Source organism: Equus quagga, chromosome 11, assembly GCF_021613505.1.
Source record: "Equus quagga isolate Etosha38 chromosome 11, UCLA_HA_Equagga_1.0, whole genome shotgun sequence".
Classification (NCBI taxonomy): Eukaryota; Metazoa; Chordata; class Mammalia; order Perissodactyla; family Equidae; genus Equus; species Equus quagga.
The window spans coordinates 59,139,397-59,160,771 of NC_060277.1; the positions used below are offsets into that span (position 1 = coordinate 59,139,397).

Consider the following 21,375-nt stretch of genomic DNA (forward strand, 5'->3'; position numbering starts at 1 on the left):
ATCCGCAGTACATGCCTGCCTCCATGTCCCCCCCTACCGGCTGGTGCTGGAAGCGTCTTTAACTAGAGGGAGTCTGGTAGTGCCAGGGCCCCTAGCTAGGGGACTAGGGGGTGAGGGGGAGGCGCCGGGAGATGGGGAAATCCCCTCAAACTGTTGGTTGGGTGGGCGAGGTGTATCCCCAGGGGCATGTGCTGCACTGAGCCTCTCCTCTCCCTGGGGGCCGTCCATATCAGCGCTCTCTGCCCTGTGATGGGTCAGTCAGTTCCCAGTCTGAGCCACATGGCTGCTGGGAGGCTGTGGTGGGGAAGGTTGGGGGGTGGGATAGAAGTCAGTGTATTGGGATAAGAATCCCCCACCCCGCGTCAGCTCTCACTTGAGGCAAGGCCCCAGCACCCAAGGGTTGCCCCCACTCCCATCTGGGGCCTCCCTGGCTAGACAGTGGGGGTAGGGAGGCGGGGCGTGTCTCCCCGAGAGCAGGGTGTGGCCAGTGGTCCAGATGGTCAGTCAGTCCCTGATGGCCAGCCTGTCCTGACAGGAGAGAGCCAAGCCTCGCTCCCCACCATGTCGGCTGGCCGGGTGGACTGAGGGTGCGGAACACCGAGAGCGCGCGACCTGCTGGCCGCGGCTCCGAGCAGCCTGGGAGGTTCCGCGGCTCGGGCTCGTGCTGTCAGCGTCCGCCGCCCTCCCGGCTTCACTTCCTCCCGCAGCGCCCGCCGCCCCGCCGAGGCCGGGGACCCAGCGGCCCGCAGCTGCGCCCGCCACGCCCTTGCTCCAGCTGTGCGGGTAAGGAGGTGGGCAATTCGGGGACGTCTGAGGGTCCGGGCCCTGAACCTGACAGTGCATGCTTGGGGCGGGGAAGCCTGAGTGGGCTCCTTGCGTCTCCAGCCCTGAGACCGGGTCTACGTGGGGCTCCGGCTCTCTCTACCTGGGCTGCCAGACCTCTTCCTCCTCCGCCAGGGGCGGGTGGGGGCTCCAGGAGGGGGCTAGGGGCTGGACAGACAGCTGTTGCTGCTGAGGTTTGGGGGTGGTGGGCTGGCGGGGAAGCTAGGGAGGCAGAATGAGTGGGGAGGGGGTTGGAGACATAAGCTGGGCTAAATGGTGTGTGGCCCTGGAAGGACGCCCCAGTGTGGGCAGAAAGATGGGTCAAAACTGCGAGCTGAGGCAGTGAGGCGGGTCCTGGCCTTCCCTGCTTCTTGTGAAAATGCCACACCCAGGTCCCCAGGGCTATGGGAGCCTGAAGGGACAGGATGGGCCCAGGCCCTTCCCCCATCCCACCCTTTCCACTGCCCATCCTTGGCTTGCTCCTCTCTGCTCTCTGCCCTCCTCTCTCACTCTGCTGTCTCCCCACCCATCTCTGACTCTTTTTCCTTCTTTCTGCTCCTACCCACTGGGGCACACAGGGGCTTCCCCACACACACACACCAGGGGCTCACCCCTTGCCTTGTGACAGGGGCTGTGGTTTCAGTTCTCCCGTGAGGGTGAGATGGTGCTGTCAGCTGAGCTCCCAGAGCCCAGCCTAGGGCCTGAGGTGGGGCTGCCTGTCAGAGGGACCTTGGGCAGCCAGTGAGGGGTCTTCCTCCCCATTCTGAAGCCTCTAGAGACCCTAAGGCACAGAGAGGTGGCATTTGATGCCTTGAGAGATGAGCCAGACTGAAAATATAGCTGGACCCCAAAAGATTTTGAGAACTGAAGAGGAACATCATGGTAAGGTGTGGTGGTTTTAGACCAGGCTCTTCCAGTAGCTTGTGACCTTGGGAAAGTCGCTTCCCCTTTCTGAGCTTTAGTTGTCCTGGCACCAAAATGAGGAGTTTGATAGACCAGGGGTTTTCCAACAGTTTCCCCTAGAGTGCACTCCTCTGTGGTCAGAGATTGAGAGCCCCGCCCCCAACTGCACTTTTATCTGTTGTGAATATTGGCCACTGGGCGAGATGTTGTGTAGAGAAAGGGTTGTGCTGTTAACACAAATGTTTGTTACCCTGGACTAGGGGCTGTGGCCTCTCAGATATCAGGAAGTCCCAAAAGGAAAGTCAGGGACTATCATGGCCCTTCCTGTGGGACAATGTCAGAGAGCAGACTCGTTGGGTCCCTGTTCCTCCCTGTTCCAGGGCATGCCGTCATCCTCATGCCAGGAGCCTTCTGCCCTCTCCTCACCCACTGCCTTGCTCCCTTCTCTCGCTCCCCCTCCTGCTGGGCTGAGCTCTGCAAGGTGAGTGGGTCTACTTGTTCTCAGCTTCTAAACCTCTCTTTTTGCAGGCCCCAGTCAGACCTCCCATCCCAGCCTGAGTCTGGAAGGAAGGAGGAGCCTCTGACATCTCTGCTTCCACAGAGTTTGGAGCTGAACAGAGCAGCCTCCACCCGTTAGGATGACCTCGCCCCCCAGCCCTCTGGATTTCAGGCTTGAGACATCGGATGAAGTCCAAGAAGAGGATGCTAAGGTGGACAAAGGAAAATTGGGCCATGGGGATGGGCCACCCCCCATGGAGTCACCATTCCAGGGCGAGGACCGGAACTTCTCCCCTCAGATCAAAGTGAACCTCAAGTACCGAAAGGGAGCAGGTGCCAGGTGAGGCAGCAAATGGTGGTGGTGCCCTGGGACCTCTCACCTCCAGTGGAGCATTCCTGGTCAGACTCAGTGGCCCAGCCCAGCCTTAGTGCCCCTTCCCCATAGCCTACGGGGTCCTCAGTCTGGCTCTGATGGCTCCTGGGCCCGATAGGCTGAACTCTGCTCTGCTCTCTGGGGTTGCTCCTTCTGGAACTTTCCCATTCTTGGCCTTCTGCTTTCTGAACTCATGTTCTTCTTCAAAGGGACATGGCCCAGCTCCAAGTACTCAGCTGACCCTTGCAACCCCCTTGTTTGTGCCCCAGCCCACACCCCTGTCACAGGTCTCTGTGGCAGATGGTAGCAGGATCCACATCTAGTCCAAGGAGAGAGTCAGGGACATCTGGAAATGTCCCGGGTGCTCCTGGCTTCTGTTCCAGGGCTGAATTTGTTTCCCGAGGGATGTGGACTCAGGGGACTGAGGATGGGGCACTTCTGCTGGGAGTCATCTTCTCTTTAATTTTCCTGTGATCTCTACCAGTTCAGTCTCTGTGATCCCACTGTCACCGTGAGTCTGACATCCGGTCCTGCAGGTGTGTGTAGGGGTGCACCTGGCATCCCCGAGCGTGAGGTCTGACATATGAGGCTGAAGAATCTCTGTGAGCCAGGCGGGACTCTGCCAGGGAAGCCCCTTCCTCCCTCCTCACACCTGAGAGACGGCTGCCAGCCTTGGCCTCCTAGCCCAGAGCCCCCTGTACTGATTGTGCTGGAGGACTGCTGGCAGATTCAGACCAGGGCAGGAGAGGATGTGTGTGAAGCTTCTGGGAGCTGGGTAGCCTGCCTGACTGGCAGAATGGGCCCCTCACTGCCATTCAGTGCTTCAATCTGTGCCTCTGTTGGGCTTTCCTACGCCAGAAGCATGATGCCACCCTGCAACAGGAAGTGCTTTGTCCAAATGACCACTTCTCCTGGCTGGACTGCCCACAGGGCTCCCTAGTCAGCCGCAGAGCTCTCGGTTGGGTTGTGGCCACGTGGTCTGCTGGGCGGATGATGGTGCTTCTGGCCAGGCCAGGCAGACACGCAGCTTCCTGGTATTGAGGAAGTAGTGCCTGGCCCCAGCAGTCATGAGGATACGGCTTCAAACATGACTGATCCCTACAATCTCCCCTCTCATCAGAGTGTCACCAACCCTTACTTGGTTGGCCTGTTTCACGGCAGATGTGAAGCTGGGAACTGAGGGTACTCAGAGTCAAATAGCACCCCATTTGTCTGTCCCTTCATATCTGCTGGTCATGGTGCCAGGACCCTGCCCCAGGGGTGAGCTGGCCTTTGTGAATAACGACATGCCCAGGAGCGGCTATCCCGTAACCCGCCTCTTCCCGATCACCACACCCTGCTAGATTCTGAAGAGCTACAAGACCCCTTCTGGTGCCTTTCCCGGAAGTGTGACTTCTCAGTAAAACCGGTGAGCGGCGGCAGCTGATAGCTTTCAGTGCTGGGTCCGTGTGTTTCTGAGAAACCTCTGATTACCCAGCCTAGAATCTCTTTGAGGGTTAGGAGCCAGGGTCTGGAGTTAGCCCCCATGAGATCCCCAGTTCTGCAGTGTGTGACTTTCAGCAAGTTACTTTATCTCCTTGTTTGTCTAATGGAGAAAATAGTGACTCTTGACCCCAGGGCTGAAGTGAGGGTCGAAGGTGCAGATATTCCATTATTAGATGGCTTCTGAGAGAATGAGGGGCTTTTCTTGATTCCTTCATCAAAGCCAGCGTTGCATACCGCCCCTAACAGTCTGTGGGCACCTCCTGTAGCCCCATCCTGACCTGGACCCCAGCTCAAGAGCCATTGCTAGTTCCTGCGCTGAAATAGACCTTGTGAGATCATGAGCCTGTTGCGAGATCATCAAGGCACTTAACAAATGATCAGCACCGGATGCTGAGACACATCTTCGATGCTGGGAGTTGTGGGGATGCTGTGGACTAGTACCCTGGACAGGCTCCTCCTCCTCCTCCTGGGGCTCTGAGCACTTGGAGTCTCCTCAGTCAGTTCTGGGAAGGCAGAGTCCCTCAGAAAGTTTCTCACAGGGCTCCCGAGCCTGGGGGTGCACGGCGCTCACACGACTCCCTGAAAGGGCTTCCTGGGATGGGGGCTTCCAGGGGGCCTGTGGCTCTTCTACAGCCATCAGTTACTAACCACATCCCCTACAGCCAGCCAGACCCAAACCGCTTTGACCGTGACCGGCTCTTCAGCGTGGTCTCCCGGGGTGTCCCCGAGGAGCTGGCTGGGCTACCAGAATATCTGCGCCGGACCAGCAAGTACCTCACGGACTCAGAGTACACAGGTAGGCGGTCCTGTGGGCCAGAGCCGCGGCATCCTGCTGCCTGTGCTCAGACTGGGCCACTGAGCAGCCTTGACTGTGGCCAAGAGCCAAGGGGTGGAGTGTTCTTAGCACACCTTCTGCCCCCTTTCGGTAGTGCCTATGCCTCCCGCTTCCAGCCACCCCACAAGATCCCGGCCCACCTCTGCCACCCCCAGCCCAGTGCAGCGGCCAGATGGATACTTGTGCGCATCCTCAATGCATTCTTCTTCTTCTTTTTCTTTTTTTTAAAATAACAGCATTGTTGAGATGTAATACACATACCATATACTTTACTCATCTCAGAGCACTCTTTGCCCAAAATCTAAATTTAGATCTTAATTGTTTGGGCCAGTTAGAAAAATAACATTTGTACATTCTAGAAGATTCAAATAGTAATGAAATATATAAAGCTGGGAGTAAAAACAGTCTGTTATCCTGGACCCTTGTTAATAATTTGGGATACATCTTTTCAAACTGTTTACATTAGGTATATATTTATGTAAATGAGGTCATGTCATTTGTACTAATTTGTAATGTGCTTTTTTTCCCACTTACTACATCTTGTGACACTTTCCATTTCACTATTAGACCTCTAATTCAGTCACTTCACCCACTGCAGAGTTTTCCATTGTGTGGACTTACCATAATTTAGTTAACTCATTCCTTTTGGCCATTTACGTTGTTTGTAGTTTTTGGCCTCAACATACAGTGTGCCAGGCCCTCTTTGTACCAAGCATTTGATCCCTACAATAACCCCGGAATAGTCCCATTTTACAGTGAGGAAAACTGAGGTTAAGAGAGGCCGAGTGACTTGCCTGAGGACACAGAGCCATTAAATGGTGGAGCAAATTAACAAATACTACTCCAAATGCTCTCATATAGACAGTGTTGCACATATGATGAATTATGTCTTGGAAACTTAATGTCTAGGGCAGAAATTGTAGTCATACCTGTTGGTATTTCAATGCTGGTTGGCTGGAGCCTTACTACCCTGCAGCATAGCTGTGCTCTCACCAGTCGTGTGTGGCAATCTTTCTTTATCCTCCCAAGGGGTACTTTGGAGCCTGGGCTCACTGTATAGCCCGGCGGGCAGCCTAGCCACTCCAGGCCTGAGCACCCCAGTACCCTTTCCCCTCCCCTTCTCCCACAGAGGGCTCTACGGGGAAGACGTGCCTGATGAAGGCCGTGCTGAACCTTCGAGACGGGGCCAACGCCTGCATCCTGCCACTGCTGCAGATTGACAAGGACTCTGGAAATCCCCGGCCCCTGGTCAACGCCCAGTGCTCAGATGAGTACTACCGAGGCCACAGTGCCCTGCACATTGCCATCGAGAAGAGGAGCCTGCAGTGTGTGAAGCTCCTGGTGGAAAATGGGGCAGATGTGCATGCCCGGGCCTGTGGCCACTTCTTCCAGAAAAAGAGCCAAGGGACTTGCTTCTATTTCGGTGAGGAGCCTCTCTTGGATAAATTGAGGGGGTAAGATCTTGACCAAGGTCACATGGTTAAGGGACAGCAGAGCTGGCTCTTAAATCCAGGTTTGTCTGACCCTGATGCCTGTGCTTCTAACCACTAGGCTGCCTGCAAAAGCAGTTTGTCTTAAGAGGTGTTTTATCCTTGGTCTAGCCAAGGAGGGTCACCACTCACCCAAGCCCAGACCAGGGCTGGGGAATGGCTGCTAGCACTGGCATGTGACAAGACTAGACCAGACAAGGCCTGAAAAAGGGGTGTTTATGTCAGGTGGCAGTGGGCCTGGGTTCTGTTGAAGAAAAGAGAAAGAGGCAGGGGAGACATGGACCCTGGTAGCTGGCCCCTGTCTGCTCCCTTAGACAGTAAGGAGCTTTGGTCCCCTCTCCTTTGGGTCAGAGCCAGAGCCGGCTGCCTTTACCAGAGCTCACAGGCGAAGGCATAGCTGTCCTAGGTGTGGCCTGGGACCCCGAGCAAGTGTTCCACCCTTGCCTGTGGGTGCCTGACCTGCTTCGAGGAGGCCTGGCCTTCTGTCCAAGGGGCACAAGGAGTAGGCACATGGAAGCTGGGAGGCCTGAGACCCAAGCTGCCCCCTCGGCCCCCAGGTGAGCTGCCCCTGTCTCTGGCCGCGTGCACCAAGCAGTGGGATGTCGTGACCTACCTCCTGGAGAACCCGCACCAGCCCGCCAACCTGCAGGCCGCCGACTCGCTGGGCAACACGGCCCTGCATGCCTTGGTGATGATCGCAGACAACTCGGAGGAGAACAGCGCCCTGGTGATCCGGATGTATGACGGGCTCCTCCGCGCTGGGGCCCGCCTCTGCCCTGCTGTGCAGCTCGAGGACATCCCCAACCTGCAGGGCCTCACGCCCCTGAAGCTGGCCGCTAAGGAGGGCAAAATCGAGGTGAGCAGGTGGTCCCCCCCCCCTTTCCAGGAACCAGCAGGACTCACCCTGAAATTTCTGCAGAAAGAGCCTGGGGTGGTGGTCTACATTAGTGGTCTCCCCACTCTTCAATTGAACGTTCCAATTGGTAAGAACATTTTCAGCATGCACCTCTAATATATGTGTGTTTATTGATAAATTATATATGAACTGCTGAACTAATATGTTACATTATAAAATACAGGGGTTTCTTTTAAGTCACGGGGTTTCTTTATTAGGAGATAGTCTTTTCCTATCCTTTGCCTATTTTGCTGTTAGATTTGCTCTTACATTTTCTTCATATTGATTGGTAAGTGCTCTTTATAATGAACATATTAGCATTTTGTGTACTAGAACAGTTGCAAAATTTTCTCCCAGTTCAACATTAAAAGACATTTTTTTGGGTATTTTTTGCCATATAGAATTTTTACATTTTTATGTATACAAGTGTAATTATCTTTTCCTTTAGGGTTCCTTGGTTTTGCTATTGCATAATTTCTTCTACAAAGTTATATATATACATATATAACTATATATTTGTATGTATGTATACACACACACACATATATTCCATATCTATATTTTCTTCCAGACCTTTGCAGTTTCATTTTTTTTTAAAGATTTTATTTTTTTCCTTTTTCTCCCCAAAGCCCCCCAGTACATAGTTGTATATTCTTCGTTGTGGGTCCTTCTAGTTGTGGAATGTGGGATGCTGCCTCAGCGTGGTTTGATGAGCAGTGCCATGTCCGCGCCCAGGATTCAAACCAATGAAACACTGGGCTGCCTGCAGCACAGTGGGCGAACTTAACCACTCGGCCATGGGGCCAGCCCCTGCAGTTTCATTTTTAATGCCTAAACGTTTGGTTTATCTGGAAGTTATTTTGGTACAAAGAGTAAGCATGATCCGGCTCTACTTTTTTCCAAATGGCTTCCCACTTGGTTTGATCCTTATTATCAGAGGGGCCTCATGGGTGTGCAACCTGTGCAGTTTACACAGGCTCCCATGCTTAGAACACAGGGATTTAAAAATGTTAAGATAAAAATAAACATAAATAGAAGTCTTACTATTTTATTCCTGCCCTCCAAGGTTCCTGGGCTGTGGGAGCCTCCTTTGTTGTCTAGAGGCATGGCTGTGTGGCCTATGCAAGCCAGTCCCCAATCTGGCCCTGCCGTCCCCCAATTCCTCATTTGTGGAACCAAGTTGCTTCTTAATCTGTTCAAGTTAGGGACCCTTTCTAGTCTCTTGAAAGCTCTGGACTCTGACCACTGAAGTACACATGCATGTGTAGCTAGTAACCTCTGATCTCAAGGGGCCTTAAGGACCCCTGGGCTGGGGGTCTCTCTGCCACGTGAGGAATCCAGGCAAGAGGCCTCGGAGCATGAGTGGGGAAGGGAGAGCCAAGCTGGCCGGGCATATGTGAGAGGTAATGTCTACACTGCGCCTGAGTGTGTGTGGATGTATGTAAGAGTTTATACATGCAGGGGCCAACATGTACGGGGCGTGTGCACGTGTCTGCCACAGCTCTGCAGACACTGGGCAGCTCTGCAGGGTACTGAGTGTGTCCCAGGCTTCCAGTCAGTGCTGGGAGGTGGCCAAGCAGACCAAGCTCATGTGGCCCGCCCTGCAGATTTTCAGACACATCCTGCAGCGGGAGTTCTCGGGGCCGTGCCAGCCCCTTTCCCGCAAGTTCACTGAGTGGTGCTACGGGCCTGTCCGGGTGTCTCTGTATGACCTGGCCTCTGTGGACAGCTGGGAGGAGAACTCAGTGCTGGAGATCATCGCCTTTCATTGCAGAAGCCCGGTGAGCCTGCCAGGGTGGGGATATGCATAGGGGCCTGGCAGAACTCCCTGCAAGACCCATAGTTCCGGGTTGTCTGCTGGCCAACACCTGCCCTGTTCCTGTGCCAGGGGTGTGTGGCCCCAGCTGCTGGGCCCACACTCATTCTACACACCAGTCCCACCCGACAAGAGGATAATGCCAGGGTCCTGGTGGCAACCACTGAGAGCCTGTCGACCAGCACCCGCTCTGGACTGGAGGGAGAGGCCCTGGTCACTCCATAGCCATGGGGTGGAGGCGGGTGGGGAGGGGCCGTTGGGGGCTCCCCGTCCTTTCCCTTCAGCACTTGCATTGAGCCTGGCATGAAAGGACCCCCATATCTACTTGTTGAATGTCCCCCTGGCTCTCACATTCTACCCCAGCACCGACACCGAATGGTGGTTTTGGAGCCGCTGAACAAACTGCTGCAGGCGAAATGGGACCTGCTTATCCCCAGGTTCTTCCTCAACTTCCTGTGTTACTTGATCTACATGTTCATCTTCACTGCTGTTGCCTATCACCAGCCTGCCCTGGAGAAGGTAAGCCCGGGGAGAGGGCGCATCCTGGGGGAGGCGTCCTGGAGGAAGATGGGGCAGGGATTACCACCCCCCCCTTGCAAATGGTAACAGGAGACTTTGACTGCCTGAGGGACATGCCCAACTCTTACACAGCTGGTGGTAGTGTGGAAGCCAGCACTGTAATAACAACAATAATAGTTATTACTTACTGAGAACACACCATATGTGAGAAAGTATTCTAAGTGATTGATGTGTTAATTTATTTAATTAATGCTCACAAAAACCCTCTGAGGTGATGAACTGCTATCATCCCCAGTTTACAGTTGAGGGAAGAGAGGCACACAGACGTTAAGTATCTTATCCAGGGTCACACAGGCTGTAAGTGGTGGAGATGAGATCTGAACCCAGGCAGCCTGGCACCAGACCCCACGCTCACAACCACTACACAGCATGCCTCTCAATAGACTGGAATCCTGCCCTGGAGCTCATGTTCCCTCTGCTGCTCGGAGTGGCCTTTCCACAGCTCAGGCTTAGAATGGGCCCTCGGCTCTCTCTCTCTAAGGGGGAACTGTTGGGAGGCGACCCAGGTCCTACCCGAGTGTCTCTTCAGCAGGCCTTCTCCCCCATGAAAGTGACAGCCGGAAACTCCATGCTGCTCCTGGGCCACATCCTGATCCTGCTTGGGGGGGTCTACCTCCTCGTGGGCCAGGTGAGGGCTCCTCTCATCCCCCCACCCCACCCAGAAGCAAACCTAGAATTCTGCTACAAGGAGCCTTAGAGTGAGTTAACCATCATCTCTTCATTTATGGGGAAACTGAATCCCATACCCAGTCCCACCCCCTCCAGCCTCAGGGCAGTTGAGGGCCGTGGGCTCTGGCCTTGCCTTCTGGGGCTGGATACCCTCCCTGCTGTGCTTTCTGGGGTACCCATGGAGTAGCAAATGGCTCCTTTGACTCCTTGCCAGTGCCAGCTCTCCTCCCTGGGAATCAAGCTGGAAGCCCCCGCTCCAGGTCCCTTGGCTGGGGCATTCCTCACTTGGGGAGCACAGACGGGTGGGGGCAGGTAGGTCTCAGTCCCACCCCTGCAGCAGGGCCTCTTCAGTTGAAAATGTGTTAGGCTGAGCACTGTGACATTGAGACTCTCAGAGTGGGCAGAACTCGGGCACCAAATCCAGGTTGACTGGAGTACAGGGTGGTCCCTGGGAGGGAAAAAAGCTCTCCGGTCACCACATGTAGTGCATGAGTTCTTCGTTTGGATCCACAGGAGGCCTCTGGCATTGTCTGGGTGTCTCTAGAGGGCTGCACTTTTTGGAAGCAAGGTCCAAAGCTTTCTCAGCTATCAGCAGGATTCATGAGCTCCCCTCAAAAGTCAGAGCTGCTGCCTGAGTCCCCCAGGTGGTCCTGGCCAGGCTTCCACATGGCCAGGCCAGCAGGCAGGGAGCGTGACAGGGGGCCGGGGCCTAGTTCTTGAAGGCAGCAGGGCCGAGTTTTGCCTGGAGAGCAAATTTTCCACCCCTGTCCCCCTCCTTCCCCTGCAGCTGTGGTACTTCTGGAGGCGCCGTCTGTTCATCTGGATCTCATTCATGGACAGCTACTTTGAAATTCTCTTGTACGTGAGACCTTACTCTTCCTCTCCGTCTCAAGCCTGGGAGAGGCAGGTGTGGCAGAGGGCACCAGGCTGCCTTTGCAGGCGAGGGCCTGGGACCAGGGAGTTCCTGGTGCCTAGGGCCAGAGTGCAGGCCAGACTCAGGAGTCTGGGGCTATCCAGACTTGGCTGTCCATGCTCCCATCCTTGTAGATCATGGTGGTGAGAGTGACATTTACTGAGCCCTTGCTATGCACCAATGGAGCATGAACTCTATATGTCATGTGTCAGTGAATCCTTGTTATCGCTCTATGAGTCAGGCGTTACTACCGTCACCCCATTTTATAGGCAAGGGAACTGAGGCCCACAGGAGTTAAATACCCTGCCCAAGATGGAGGTCAGGACCTGACTGGGTCCAGCCCCACATAAACAGAGAACTTCTCATCCATCAGACTGTGTGGGAGAGGTGGTGGTGGTCAGCACTGGCCAGTGGAGGCTAGGGGGCCTTGCCAAGTGGCCTATAAGCTGACCCTGGCCTGCCCCCCACAGCCTGGTCCAGGCCCTGCTCACAGTGCTGTCCCAGGTGCTGTGTTTCCTGGCCGTCGAGTGGTACCTGCCCCTGCTTGTGTCCTCGCTGGTGCTGGGCTGGCTGAACCTGCTTTACTATACACGCGGCTTGCAGCACACAGGCATCTACAGTGTCATGATCCAGAAGGTGAGAGACAGGGTGGCCCTCGTGCGGTCAGACTGGGCAGGGCTGGACACCATACTCCAGCGGGACTCCTTTTGGCCTCAGCAGGCAGGTGCCTTCCTCCACAGCTAATCTGGGTAGAGGAGAACATGAGCACGTCTGCCTGTGCACCATGCACCCACAGTTGCTGAATGTAAGCAGGAGTATGGGTGTGTAGACACCTGCTCTCAGGGATCTGTGCTCTGCACAGGCAAGCAAACACATGCACATATGTATGTTTGCAAGTGTCCCCATGGGAGCATGTGCATCCTTGCACACCAGAGGAGCAGAGACTATGCACATAAGCTCATCTGTATGCCTGTGCCCTGGGACATCTGGGCATATGTATGTGTCTGCGTTCATTTATTTATTCCACAAATGTTTAGGAAGTGTGCACTATGTATGGGCCAGGCCCTGTTCTAAGTGTTGGGAATACACTATTTGTTCACTAACAAAATAGACAAGTCTTCGTTCTCCTGAAGCTGACATTCAAGTGGAGGGAATGAAAACACTAACAAATGAGAACCTTACAGACTGCTAAATTCTGTGGAGGAAATCCATAGGAGAGTGTGATGGAGAATGACTGGGGCAGAGGATGCTTTAGATAGGATGGTGTGGGAGGCCTCTCTGGAGAGGTGGCGTTTGACACCTGAAAGAATGATTCAGCCACCTAGACTCAAGGAAGAAGGCAAAGGGAACATTTGAGGGAAAGGGAACAGCAAAGGCCAGGAGCCAGAAAAAGCCGGGAGTGCTTGGGCCAGAGTGAGAAGGCTGGCGAGGGTGAGGGAGGGGAAGCTGGGGGGAAGGGGGGGGGCGGGGGGCTTTGTTGGCAATGGGGAGGGGTCTTGAGGCCCCTGAAGGATTTTTCCCTTTTTTTTGTTTTAACTTGTGGTAAAATATATGTAACAAAATTTACCATTTTAACCATTTTTAAGTGCACAGTTCAGTGACATCACGTGTATTCACATTGTTGTGCAACCATCACCACCATCCATCTCCAGAACTTTTTCATCTTCCCAAACTGAAATTCTGTCCCCACTCAACACTAACTTCCCATCCTCCTCTCCCTAGCCCCTGGCACCCACCATTCTACTTTCTGTCTCTATGAATCTGACACCTCTAGATACCTCACATAAGTGAATCATACAGTGTTTGTCCCTTTATGTCTAGCTCATTTCACTCAGCATAATGTCCTCAAGGTTCATCCATGTTGTAGCATGTCTCAGCATTCCCTTCCTTTTCAAGGCTGAATAATATTCCATTGTATGTATATACCACATTTTGTTTATCCATTCATCCATTGATGGACACTTGGGGTTTTTCCACCTTCTGGCTACTGTGAATAATGCTGCTATGAACATGGGTGTACAAATATCCCTTTGAGTCCCTGCTTTCAATCTTTTGGGTATATACCCAGACATGGAGTTGCTGGATCATATGGCAATTCTGTGTTTAATTTCTGACCTTGGAGGGTTTTAAGCAGGAAAATAAGGTGATCTGACGTAGACTTTTTAAAGACTCGTCTGCTCAGTGTGGCTCCACAGGGGCTGTGTCTGCACATGTTTGTGTGTGGGGGGGTGTGTACATGGGAACCATGCTCAGGGCGAGGCAGGGGTCTGGCATCATGCCCAGTGGCCCAGCCACCCACCTGGCTCCTGGTCACATGTGTTCTAGGTCATCCTGCGGGACCTGCTCCGCTTCCTTCTGGTCTACTTAGTCTTCCTTTTCGGCTTCGCTGTAGGTAAAGGCTCCCCTTTGGCCCCACCCACCCCTTGCCCACCCTGTACACCCTCAAAGCTACCTGCAGGCCTCCTCAGGCTGAGGACTCCCCTTCTTCCCTCCCACAGCCCTGGTGAGCCTCAGCCGGGAGGCCTGGGTTCCCCAGGTCCCCACAGGCCCCAATGTCACAGAGGCAGTGCAGTCCGGGGCGGGACAGCATGATGAGGAGGGCAGCACGGCCCCATACAGGGGCATCCTGGACGCCTCCTTGGAGCTCTTCAAATTCACCATTGGCATGGGCGAGCTGGCCTTCCAGGACCAGCTGCGCTTCCGGGGGGTGGTGCTGCTGCTCCTGCTGGCCTACGTGCTGCTCACCTACATCCTGCTGCTCAACATGCTCATCGCCCTCATGAGCGAGACCGTCAACAGCGTGGCCACCGACAGCTGGAGCATCTGGAAGCTGCAGGTGTCACAGGGAGGCTCCCCTCTCCCTCCCCAAGTTCTGGGCCCAGTGAGGAGCGTGCAGGTCCCGGCTGAGCTGGGCCTCCCAAGCAGGTCCCGGCCCTTACTGAGGTCTCCCTCAGCCATTCCTTCCTCCATAGGGTTGATGTGAGGATCGAATGAGCTCATAGATCTAAAGCTCTTAGGACAGTGCCTAGCCCATAGTGGGCTCAGTGTGTTAGTAACCATCATTGTCATTATCAGTAAGTATTTCCTGAGTGTCTACTATGGGGCTAGGCTCAGCTGTAGGTGCTAAATACATAACAGAGAGCAAGACAAAGTCCTTGCCCTCACGCAGCTCCCATTCTGTGTTGATTGTATGTTAAATGGGGTCAGTTTGGTGGCGAGGCAGGCAGGATGTGCGATCCTGGGGCTGGCCCAGTCTGAGAGCTGGGGGAGCAGAGGGGCTGATGTGACACGTGCCTATGGTAGAAGCAGTAGCTGCTTCTCAACTGGAGGAGGGCTGGGTGTGAGTCTGGGCAGTTGGTGCAAGGAGAGTCTTGCCCAGGAGGCTGGACTGTGTCACCAAGTCACTGCTGACCTTGGGCAAGGCCCTTACTTTCTCTGAGCCTCCATGTCCTCCCCTGGAAATTTCTGTGCCCCACCTAACTTGCTCGTGTGCCAGTGGGCAGGCACATATATGTGTGGGGTAGAGCAAATGAAGTTCTGTACCTCGGGGTGTGGAACTCTGGAACCCATACCCATGCAATAGCAAGTAACTGTTGAGCACTCGTGACGTGCTGACTTCTCAGCAACCATCCATCTATAAGCGGGGAAACTGAGGTCAGAGGGGTTGAAGGCATCGTACCACTAATCAAATGTTGGAGCCAGATTCAAGTCTATGTGCTTAGCAGACTTTGGGTTATACTGTAAGGTGCTGTGGTGCATCTTCCTGGCTGTTCTGTCTGATGTGTCCTTTGTCCCCAGAAAGCCATCTCTGTCCTGGAGATGGAGAAAGGTTACTGGTGGTGCAGGAGGAAGAAGCAGCGAGCAGGTGTGTTGCTGACCGTTGGCACCAGGCCGGACGGTAGCCCTGACGAGCGCTGGTGCTTCAGGTGAGTGACGGGGGCAGGGGAGGGCAGCCTAGGGGCCTTGCTGACCCAGGGATCCCTAGAGTCTGCCTGGTACAGGCCAGCCTTCCTCTCCTGAAAGCCAGGGGTGGCTACCAGGAGCAAGGTCTGGTGGGAAAGGCAGGGCCTAGGAGCACCTGGGGACTCCGCCCTGGGCAGGTGAGGTCAGGGATGCTGGACTTCATAGGTCTGGGGCTACCACTGCCTGTCACTCTGGCTATCTGGCCATCTGCCTGTCCCACTGGCTTAAAGTGAAGGTCCCTGCCTGGTGGTCCCTACTACCAGGTCTGGTCTGAAATAGGGTACAGTTAGGAGGCCAAGAAGCTCGAGAGACCCTCAGGTTACAGCAAACTAGCCTTGCCCTTGCTGGTCTGCTCTGCCCTCCCAACTCCCCCAAGCTGACTATGGAGGCTAGAGCCCTTCCCTGGAGAACAAACTCTTCCATGGGAGGAGAACCTGGTGACTAAAGCACAGCCAGAAACACACTTTCCTGAGATGGCAGTTGAGCAAGGAGAGGAGAGAGACTCAGGCATGTGGGGCAGCCACCAAAGGGCCCCAGAACCCAGGAACACAAAGACACACTTGATCTAAACTCTTCTCTAGATGTCCAGGGCAACTCAGCATTCGCCTGGCCCAGGGGGCAACAGTCTGGTAGCTGCAAGAACAGGGCTCAGGTGGGATGGTGGCTGGCCCAGCGTCCTGTGGAGAAGGGCAGAGAAGCCCCATCCTCCTTGCTGTCCCTGTGTCCACCCCCCTAGGGGGCTGGGCCCCTCTTCTGGGGCACAGCAGGCTGTACCGTTGGCTTCCTGGAGCCTCAGAGCTGCTCTGTTGCCCTCAGGGTGGAGGAAGTGAACTGGGCTGCATGGGAGCAGACGCTGCCTACAGTGTGTGAAGAGCCATCAGGGTCAAGCGGCGCTGGTGAGTAGCCCTGCCCTGGAGAGTGTGCGTGTGCACGTGCGTGTGCGTCTGCTTGGCCACACAGCTGCGGGGAGTCAGGCAGGACCTCCTCCATGGCCACACCTCAGTTCCACTCATTTAAAGGGACCACCCCCCTTTAAGATGGTGCTCCTCTCCTTTTACTTCCACCCTCGCCTCTTCCCTGGTCTGCTTTCGGGCAGTCAATCACCTAGAAAACTTCCCAGGCTGTCAGTGCCTCCTCCAGCCCAGCCTATGCCCTGCACTACATAAGCCCCCAGCCCCCACACCTCGGAAGAGAAGCCACTTCCTACGCCTTTCTGTACCTCACGGCCTGCATCGTCTCCATTCTAGTGTGGCCACAGCCCCTCCTCTCTCCACCCTGCTGCCTCCCACCAAGACTGACTCCCTTGTCCCACCCAGAAGCATGTGCCAAGGATTAGCCCTCTCCACAGCATGCCCTTTCTGGAACCTTCAGGAGTCTCACCTCAAGTCTCTGGCGCTCTCTTCCTCTCCTTTCTCATTCTCTTCCGACAGACTCCACTTGCTTCTGCTTGTGGCCCTGACGTCTCCCCACAACAACCACCTAGGACCCCCTGTGTAGGGAGGCTCCTCTGGCCTGCTCTGAAGCCTGCTGGTTTCCCATGCTGCCGGGGCTCTGACCTTGGCCCTCACAAACTGATAGGTTTCCTGCCTACCCTCTCTTTGTGTCTCCCTTCAACAGAGTCCTTCCACTCCATCACTTCAATGTCAAGACTCTGAAAGTCACCTTGCCCCAAGCATTCCACACCCCAACCCCATATCCCACTGCCTGCTGGGGCCTCTAACTGGACATCCCCAATGGGAACAGCCATGGGGCTGCCCTACCAGATAACATGTGTGTAATCCCATGCCCTTCTCACCCAGGCAGGAGGCCTTGAGGGTCTCTGCCCACACCCCCAACTTGGTGCTGAGTATCCTCGGGACCTCCCAGGCAGCCACTCACCCCTCTGCCCTGCCCCTCGTTTCTCCCACTTCTGCACCACTGCATGGCGGCTCAGCCTGTACCCAGACCTTCAGACAAGTCTTTCTGCTCCACACTTATCACTCCAGTCCCTCTAAGGTAGACAAAAATCACACATGGCCCACACTATACAACGCCTCCCAATGCCTGGAAGGCCACACTCCTCAGCATGAGGTCAAGGCCCAAAGCTCTTGTCCACCCCATTCCCACACCTCCCTCCACGTGACAGCCGGTCCCTCTACAGTGCTCCTGTTCTTTGCTTTCCTTGGCTCGTCTCTGTTGGAAGTGCCCTTCCTGCTCCAAATCCGCCACCTCCTCTAGAGGCTGGGTCCCTCTCTCCTCTGAGCTCCCTGAGCACCTAACTCTCACTTCCCTCTGGCTCTTCAGCAAGTCTCAGATGTTCTGGTTTCTAACACAAAAGCCTGTCACCTCCAGTGACTTTAAGCTCCTGGGAGGAGGCCCCTGACTGGCACATGGCAAGGGTTCAGGAAACGCCTGTGGAGGGAGGGAGAGGGACTGCGGGGGACTCCAGGTTCACCTGCTGTCCACAAGGTGTGATGTGCTTTCGTGGCTGTGGCCTCCTCCTGCTTCCCTGGGGCCTGCCTCCTGGAGACACACCCCAAGGGCCAAGCCACAGTGCTCTTCATCCCGTTTACAGGTACCATGAAGAACCCAGCCCTGACCTCCCAACCAGGGGAGGAGAGTGCCTCGGAGGGAGATCAGCTGCCCCTCCAGCTCCTGGAGTCCCACTGATGGCCCAAACACACCAGCAGGCCGGCAGGACAGAGCCAGGGAATTTTTCCAGCCCTACCTGCTGAATCTGGGGAATTTCGGTGGCAACTATAAATAAATATTTTCTCATGACTAATTCTCCTGGAAACAATAGTTGAGCAAAGATACTGGGCCCTTGGGCCGGTTGACATCTTGGGCTGGCTGCATGTCCCTGTGAACACAGGTCGGAGTCTGGGGCTGGGCCCCTACTGCCCTCATCTGGGCAAAGAAGACCCTCATCTGCCGCCCCTAGCCTCAGGTCCTCTTCCTGGGTACAGGCAGCTGGCCGAGTTGCTGTGCTCGCTGTCATGGCAGACGTATGGTGGTGGACACCGGCAAGCACAGCCATCTCTCCTCCCTCTCCCACAGCTTCCAGACACCCTTTAAAGCCACCTCCAAGATGTCTCTCAAAGCTCCTCGGCTTAGTTCAGGCTCTGCATTGTTGCTTTCTCTCCCTTCCGGGTTGCCCGCTCAGTCCCACCGCTCCAAGCTGTTCTCTGCAGGGCAGCCAGAGGCTCCTTCCTAAGACAGATAGGAAATATGTTACCCCTGTGCACTGAAGGCTTAAGACGTTCCCCTAGTGCCTCCAGGATGCCCTAGCTGGCATCGCCAGCCCTCCACGGTTTGACCCAAGCGTTCCAGACACTTCTTCCCCAACACCCCTGCTGCCTTCCATGCTCTCCTTCTCACTTTCATTAAATTCTTCACGGAGACTTATGGACCTCATATGTATCTGACCCCTTGATTTGCCTCTTACTAGATCCCCGCCCCCGTTAAAATCCTTCAAATTCCAAAACCAGCTCAAAAGTTGTCTCACTATACCTTTTCCAGTTTTCTCCAGCCAAAATGAATTGGTCTCCCTGGGTGTAATGTGCGTTTATAAAATGTGTATTCATGGATTGAATATTTTTTCAGTGGGAAAGATCTGAGCATGTTCATATGCTGAAAGGAAAACATTCGCAGAGGAGACGTTTCCGTGCCTGGTGAGATAGGGGCACGGAGGGAGGAGTCCTGAAGAATCAGGAGAGAAGGGGAGGGGAGGACGGAAGTGGATCCAGATAAGACGTCTGCTCCCTCCTTAGCGGCCATTCTAGAGGAGTGAAGGAGAGCTGTAAACGCGGCAGGGGTTTGAGAGGCTCTGTGGATATCTTGAAATAGTTGTGGGGAGAGAATAGACTGGCAACGCTTCTTAGAATTAGGGCTAGCTGCTATTTATGAATGCTTACTGCGCGGCAAGCTCTGCACGGTTTCAAGTGTTATATCATGGGATCCTCACAACAACCTCCCGTGGGGCCGATATCCCCACGTACCAGATGAGCAATCGGAAGCTCACAAACGCCAACCAATTTGCTCAAGACCCCAGAGCTGAGCAGCGTGGGCGGGACAACATCCCGGCAACCATGCCGAAGGCCTGCGCAGGCGCCCTGGACCACGCCAGGCGCCTCGTGACCCAGAATTCCCGGGGCTCTGGAAGAGACCATGGGCTCTAAAGGAGGGGGTGTCCTTGGGTGGTGAGGCGGAGTCTGTCCGTTAAATGTGCTGGAGGTTCCCGTGAGTCTTTGCCAGCACCACCCCCCTTCTATGAGGAATGGAATGTTCCAGGCCCTTAAGGGCCTGGGACGCAGCTGAAGCGACCTTTCTGTTACAGTTGTGTTAGGGGTAGCGTGTGTGTGTCGGGCGCTAGTGGCTGGTGGCGAGGCCAATGAGTTAGTCTTTCTAGTTTCTAGAAAGATGTTTTCGGGAAGCTCGCTTGGAGAGCGAGGGCGACTCTGTAACGGCGCGTCTCGCGGCGCCTGCGCCCACGTGGGCTTCGAGGCGGCGCCGTGGCCGGGATCGAGCGTCTCGCACGGCTGCGCTGCGCCGGGCCTCATGGACCACGTGTGTTTTCGGAGGGGCTGCCGCTCTCTCGGGAGCCGAGGTCCTGAAAGGCCGGGCCTCTGTTCCCCAGGCCTTCCGCGGGGAGTGCGCAACCCCGAGAGAACTGGGTGAGTGGGGGTCTGCTTGCATGCACCTAGGGCGCTGCGCGAGGGGGCGGTTGTACTGGGCCCACGAGGAAGACTTGCTTGACTGTCCTGATGATACTATTAGGAAGTGCCGTCAGATGCGATAGCTGACGACTTTCATGCCTGTCTGACCGCAGTCTGTTGAGATCTCGACTGTTCACTTGAACGTGACTGCCAGAATCTGCCCTAAAACGCATCATTCCTTCGTGTTTCAGATGGCAGACCCGCTGCTGACTATGAATGGGAGCAGCATTGCACCCTGGGGTAAGTTCTTAGTCTAGGTAGGGTTTAATACGTAATTTAATTGTATCGATTTTGTTGCCGTAAGTGCGCTGAAATTGCCTAATTTAAACTTACAGTTTTTATGCATTTAACATAATTATACACCACCTCATTGCACAGGGTGGAACCTCAAATAGAGATTGGGGATGGCTGCTCCAAACCTAGAACTGTACTTAAGCCGCAGCTATATTCAGAAACAAACTTCGTTAAAATGTCTCCTGGTTGCTTTTAAGGCAATTTTAGTTTAATTCCGAGAAATGTCCGGGCCTCTGGAGCGGTACTGCTGGGGAGTGGTGAGGTGCTTGACTGCTCTGATGAAATCACTAATAGGAAGTGCCGTCAGAAGCGATAACTGACGATAACAATTCCTGGCTGACTGCAGTCAACAAATCCTCACCAGTTGCTGGTGCGCAAAAATAAGTTGGTCTGAACTGACCCTTAATTTTTGTATTCACCCAGGTTGCAAATTAGTGAAGGGTTGACACTGATGACCAACAGCTGCGTATTGGAGTGAGGCGCGATGGCCTGCTATGAGGTAAGCTTTGGTCTATGCATAAGTTAGTGATGGAGTACGCCTACCTGTTGAGTTGAATCATGTGAAACCACTGTTAGGTTAGACATTGGCAATTTGGTCTGGTTAACCGAATACCTTGTATCAGTGTAGTCCTTGACCTTTATTGACAATATCCCAGAGACACTGCTTTTGGTTCATGGTGGCAGTGGAACAGAGTGCAAGGCGAATGCAGGAGTTGCTTTTTACCTCATGACTGTATAATCTTGAGCAAATTGCCTATCTGCTGAGCTGGGAGTTTTCCTCGTCCTTGAAAATTGTAGCTGTAGGTTTGTGATACGTAAAATGTGATTGAATGGAGGTTACAATACCCAAAGAAGCCAGTTAGGACTTGAAGGCTTATGGCTTAGTTTACCAAAAAGCACCTCCAAAAAGTTTTTAAGGACTCTTGTTAGGATAGACTTAAGTTTGTAAATTTGTGGTTGAGGCTGTTATCAGAACTGACTCTTACGCCTTTGGCATCTGTTGTCTGTCTGGGGTGCCTTCATTCATTCCCCCAGGTTTTGAGTGCTGAAGAGTGGTGATTAGCAGTGCAGAGTTTTAAAGCCAGTGGCAGCAGCAGCTCAGCCCAAGAAAAAGGTAAGCTTTGATCTGGACAATGACCCTATCCC

At 54.4% G+C, this 21,375-nt stretch overlaps 1 protein-coding gene and 2 non-coding genes across 6 annotated transcripts in view; all 3 read left to right on the top strand.

Annotated features, from left to right (window-relative positions):
* Positions 1–308: 308 nt before the first annotated feature.
* Positions 309–21,375, top strand: part of TRPV2 (transient receptor potential cation channel subfamily V member 2) — a 21,756-nt gene continuing 689 nt past the window's right edge. The window contains exons 1-18 of one of the 4 annotated variants that reach the window (XM_046675555.1): positions 309–783; positions 2,254–2,563; positions 4,744–4,877; positions 6,046–6,339; positions 6,964–7,262; positions 8,909–9,082; positions 9,481–9,636; positions 10,226–10,324; positions 11,153–11,223; positions 11,749–11,914; positions 13,604–13,670; positions 13,777–14,114; positions 15,077–15,204; positions 16,058–16,137; positions 17,796–19,893; positions 20,127–20,175; positions 20,653–20,728; positions 21,265–21,343. In XM_046675555.1, coding sequence (XP_046531511.1) covers positions 2,364–2,563; positions 4,744–4,877; positions 6,046–6,339; positions 6,964–7,262; positions 8,909–9,082; positions 9,481–9,636; positions 10,226–10,324; positions 11,153–11,223; positions 11,749–11,914; positions 13,604–13,670; positions 13,777–14,114; positions 15,077–15,204; positions 16,058–16,137; positions 17,796–17,890 — 2,301 coding nt within the window. In that variant the 5' untranslated portion in view covers positions 309–783; positions 2,254–2,363 and the 3' untranslated portion in view covers positions 17,891–19,893; positions 20,127–20,175; positions 20,653–20,728; positions 21,265–21,343. Of the gene's footprint in view, positions 784–2,253; positions 2,564–4,743; positions 4,878–6,045; positions 6,340–6,963; positions 7,263–8,908; positions 9,083–9,480; positions 9,637–10,225; positions 10,325–11,152; positions 11,224–11,748; positions 11,915–13,603; positions 13,671–13,776; positions 14,115–15,076; positions 15,205–16,057; positions 16,138–17,795; positions 19,894–20,126; positions 20,176–20,652; positions 20,729–21,264; positions 21,344–21,375 lie in introns of those variants that run through there. The other 3 variants (XM_046675556.1, XM_046675557.1, XM_046675558.1) reach the window with 3 other exon arrangements.
* Positions 19,977–20,044, top strand: LOC124247982 (small nucleolar RNA SNORD49). Its single transcript, XR_006890871.1, has one exon. It is a non-coding gene; the product is annotated as a small nucleolar RNA SNORD49 (small nucleolar RNA).
* On the top strand, positions 20,501–20,571 carry LOC124247981 (small nucleolar RNA SNORD49). The gene has a single exon (XR_006890870.1). It is a non-coding gene; the product is annotated as a small nucleolar RNA SNORD49 (small nucleolar RNA).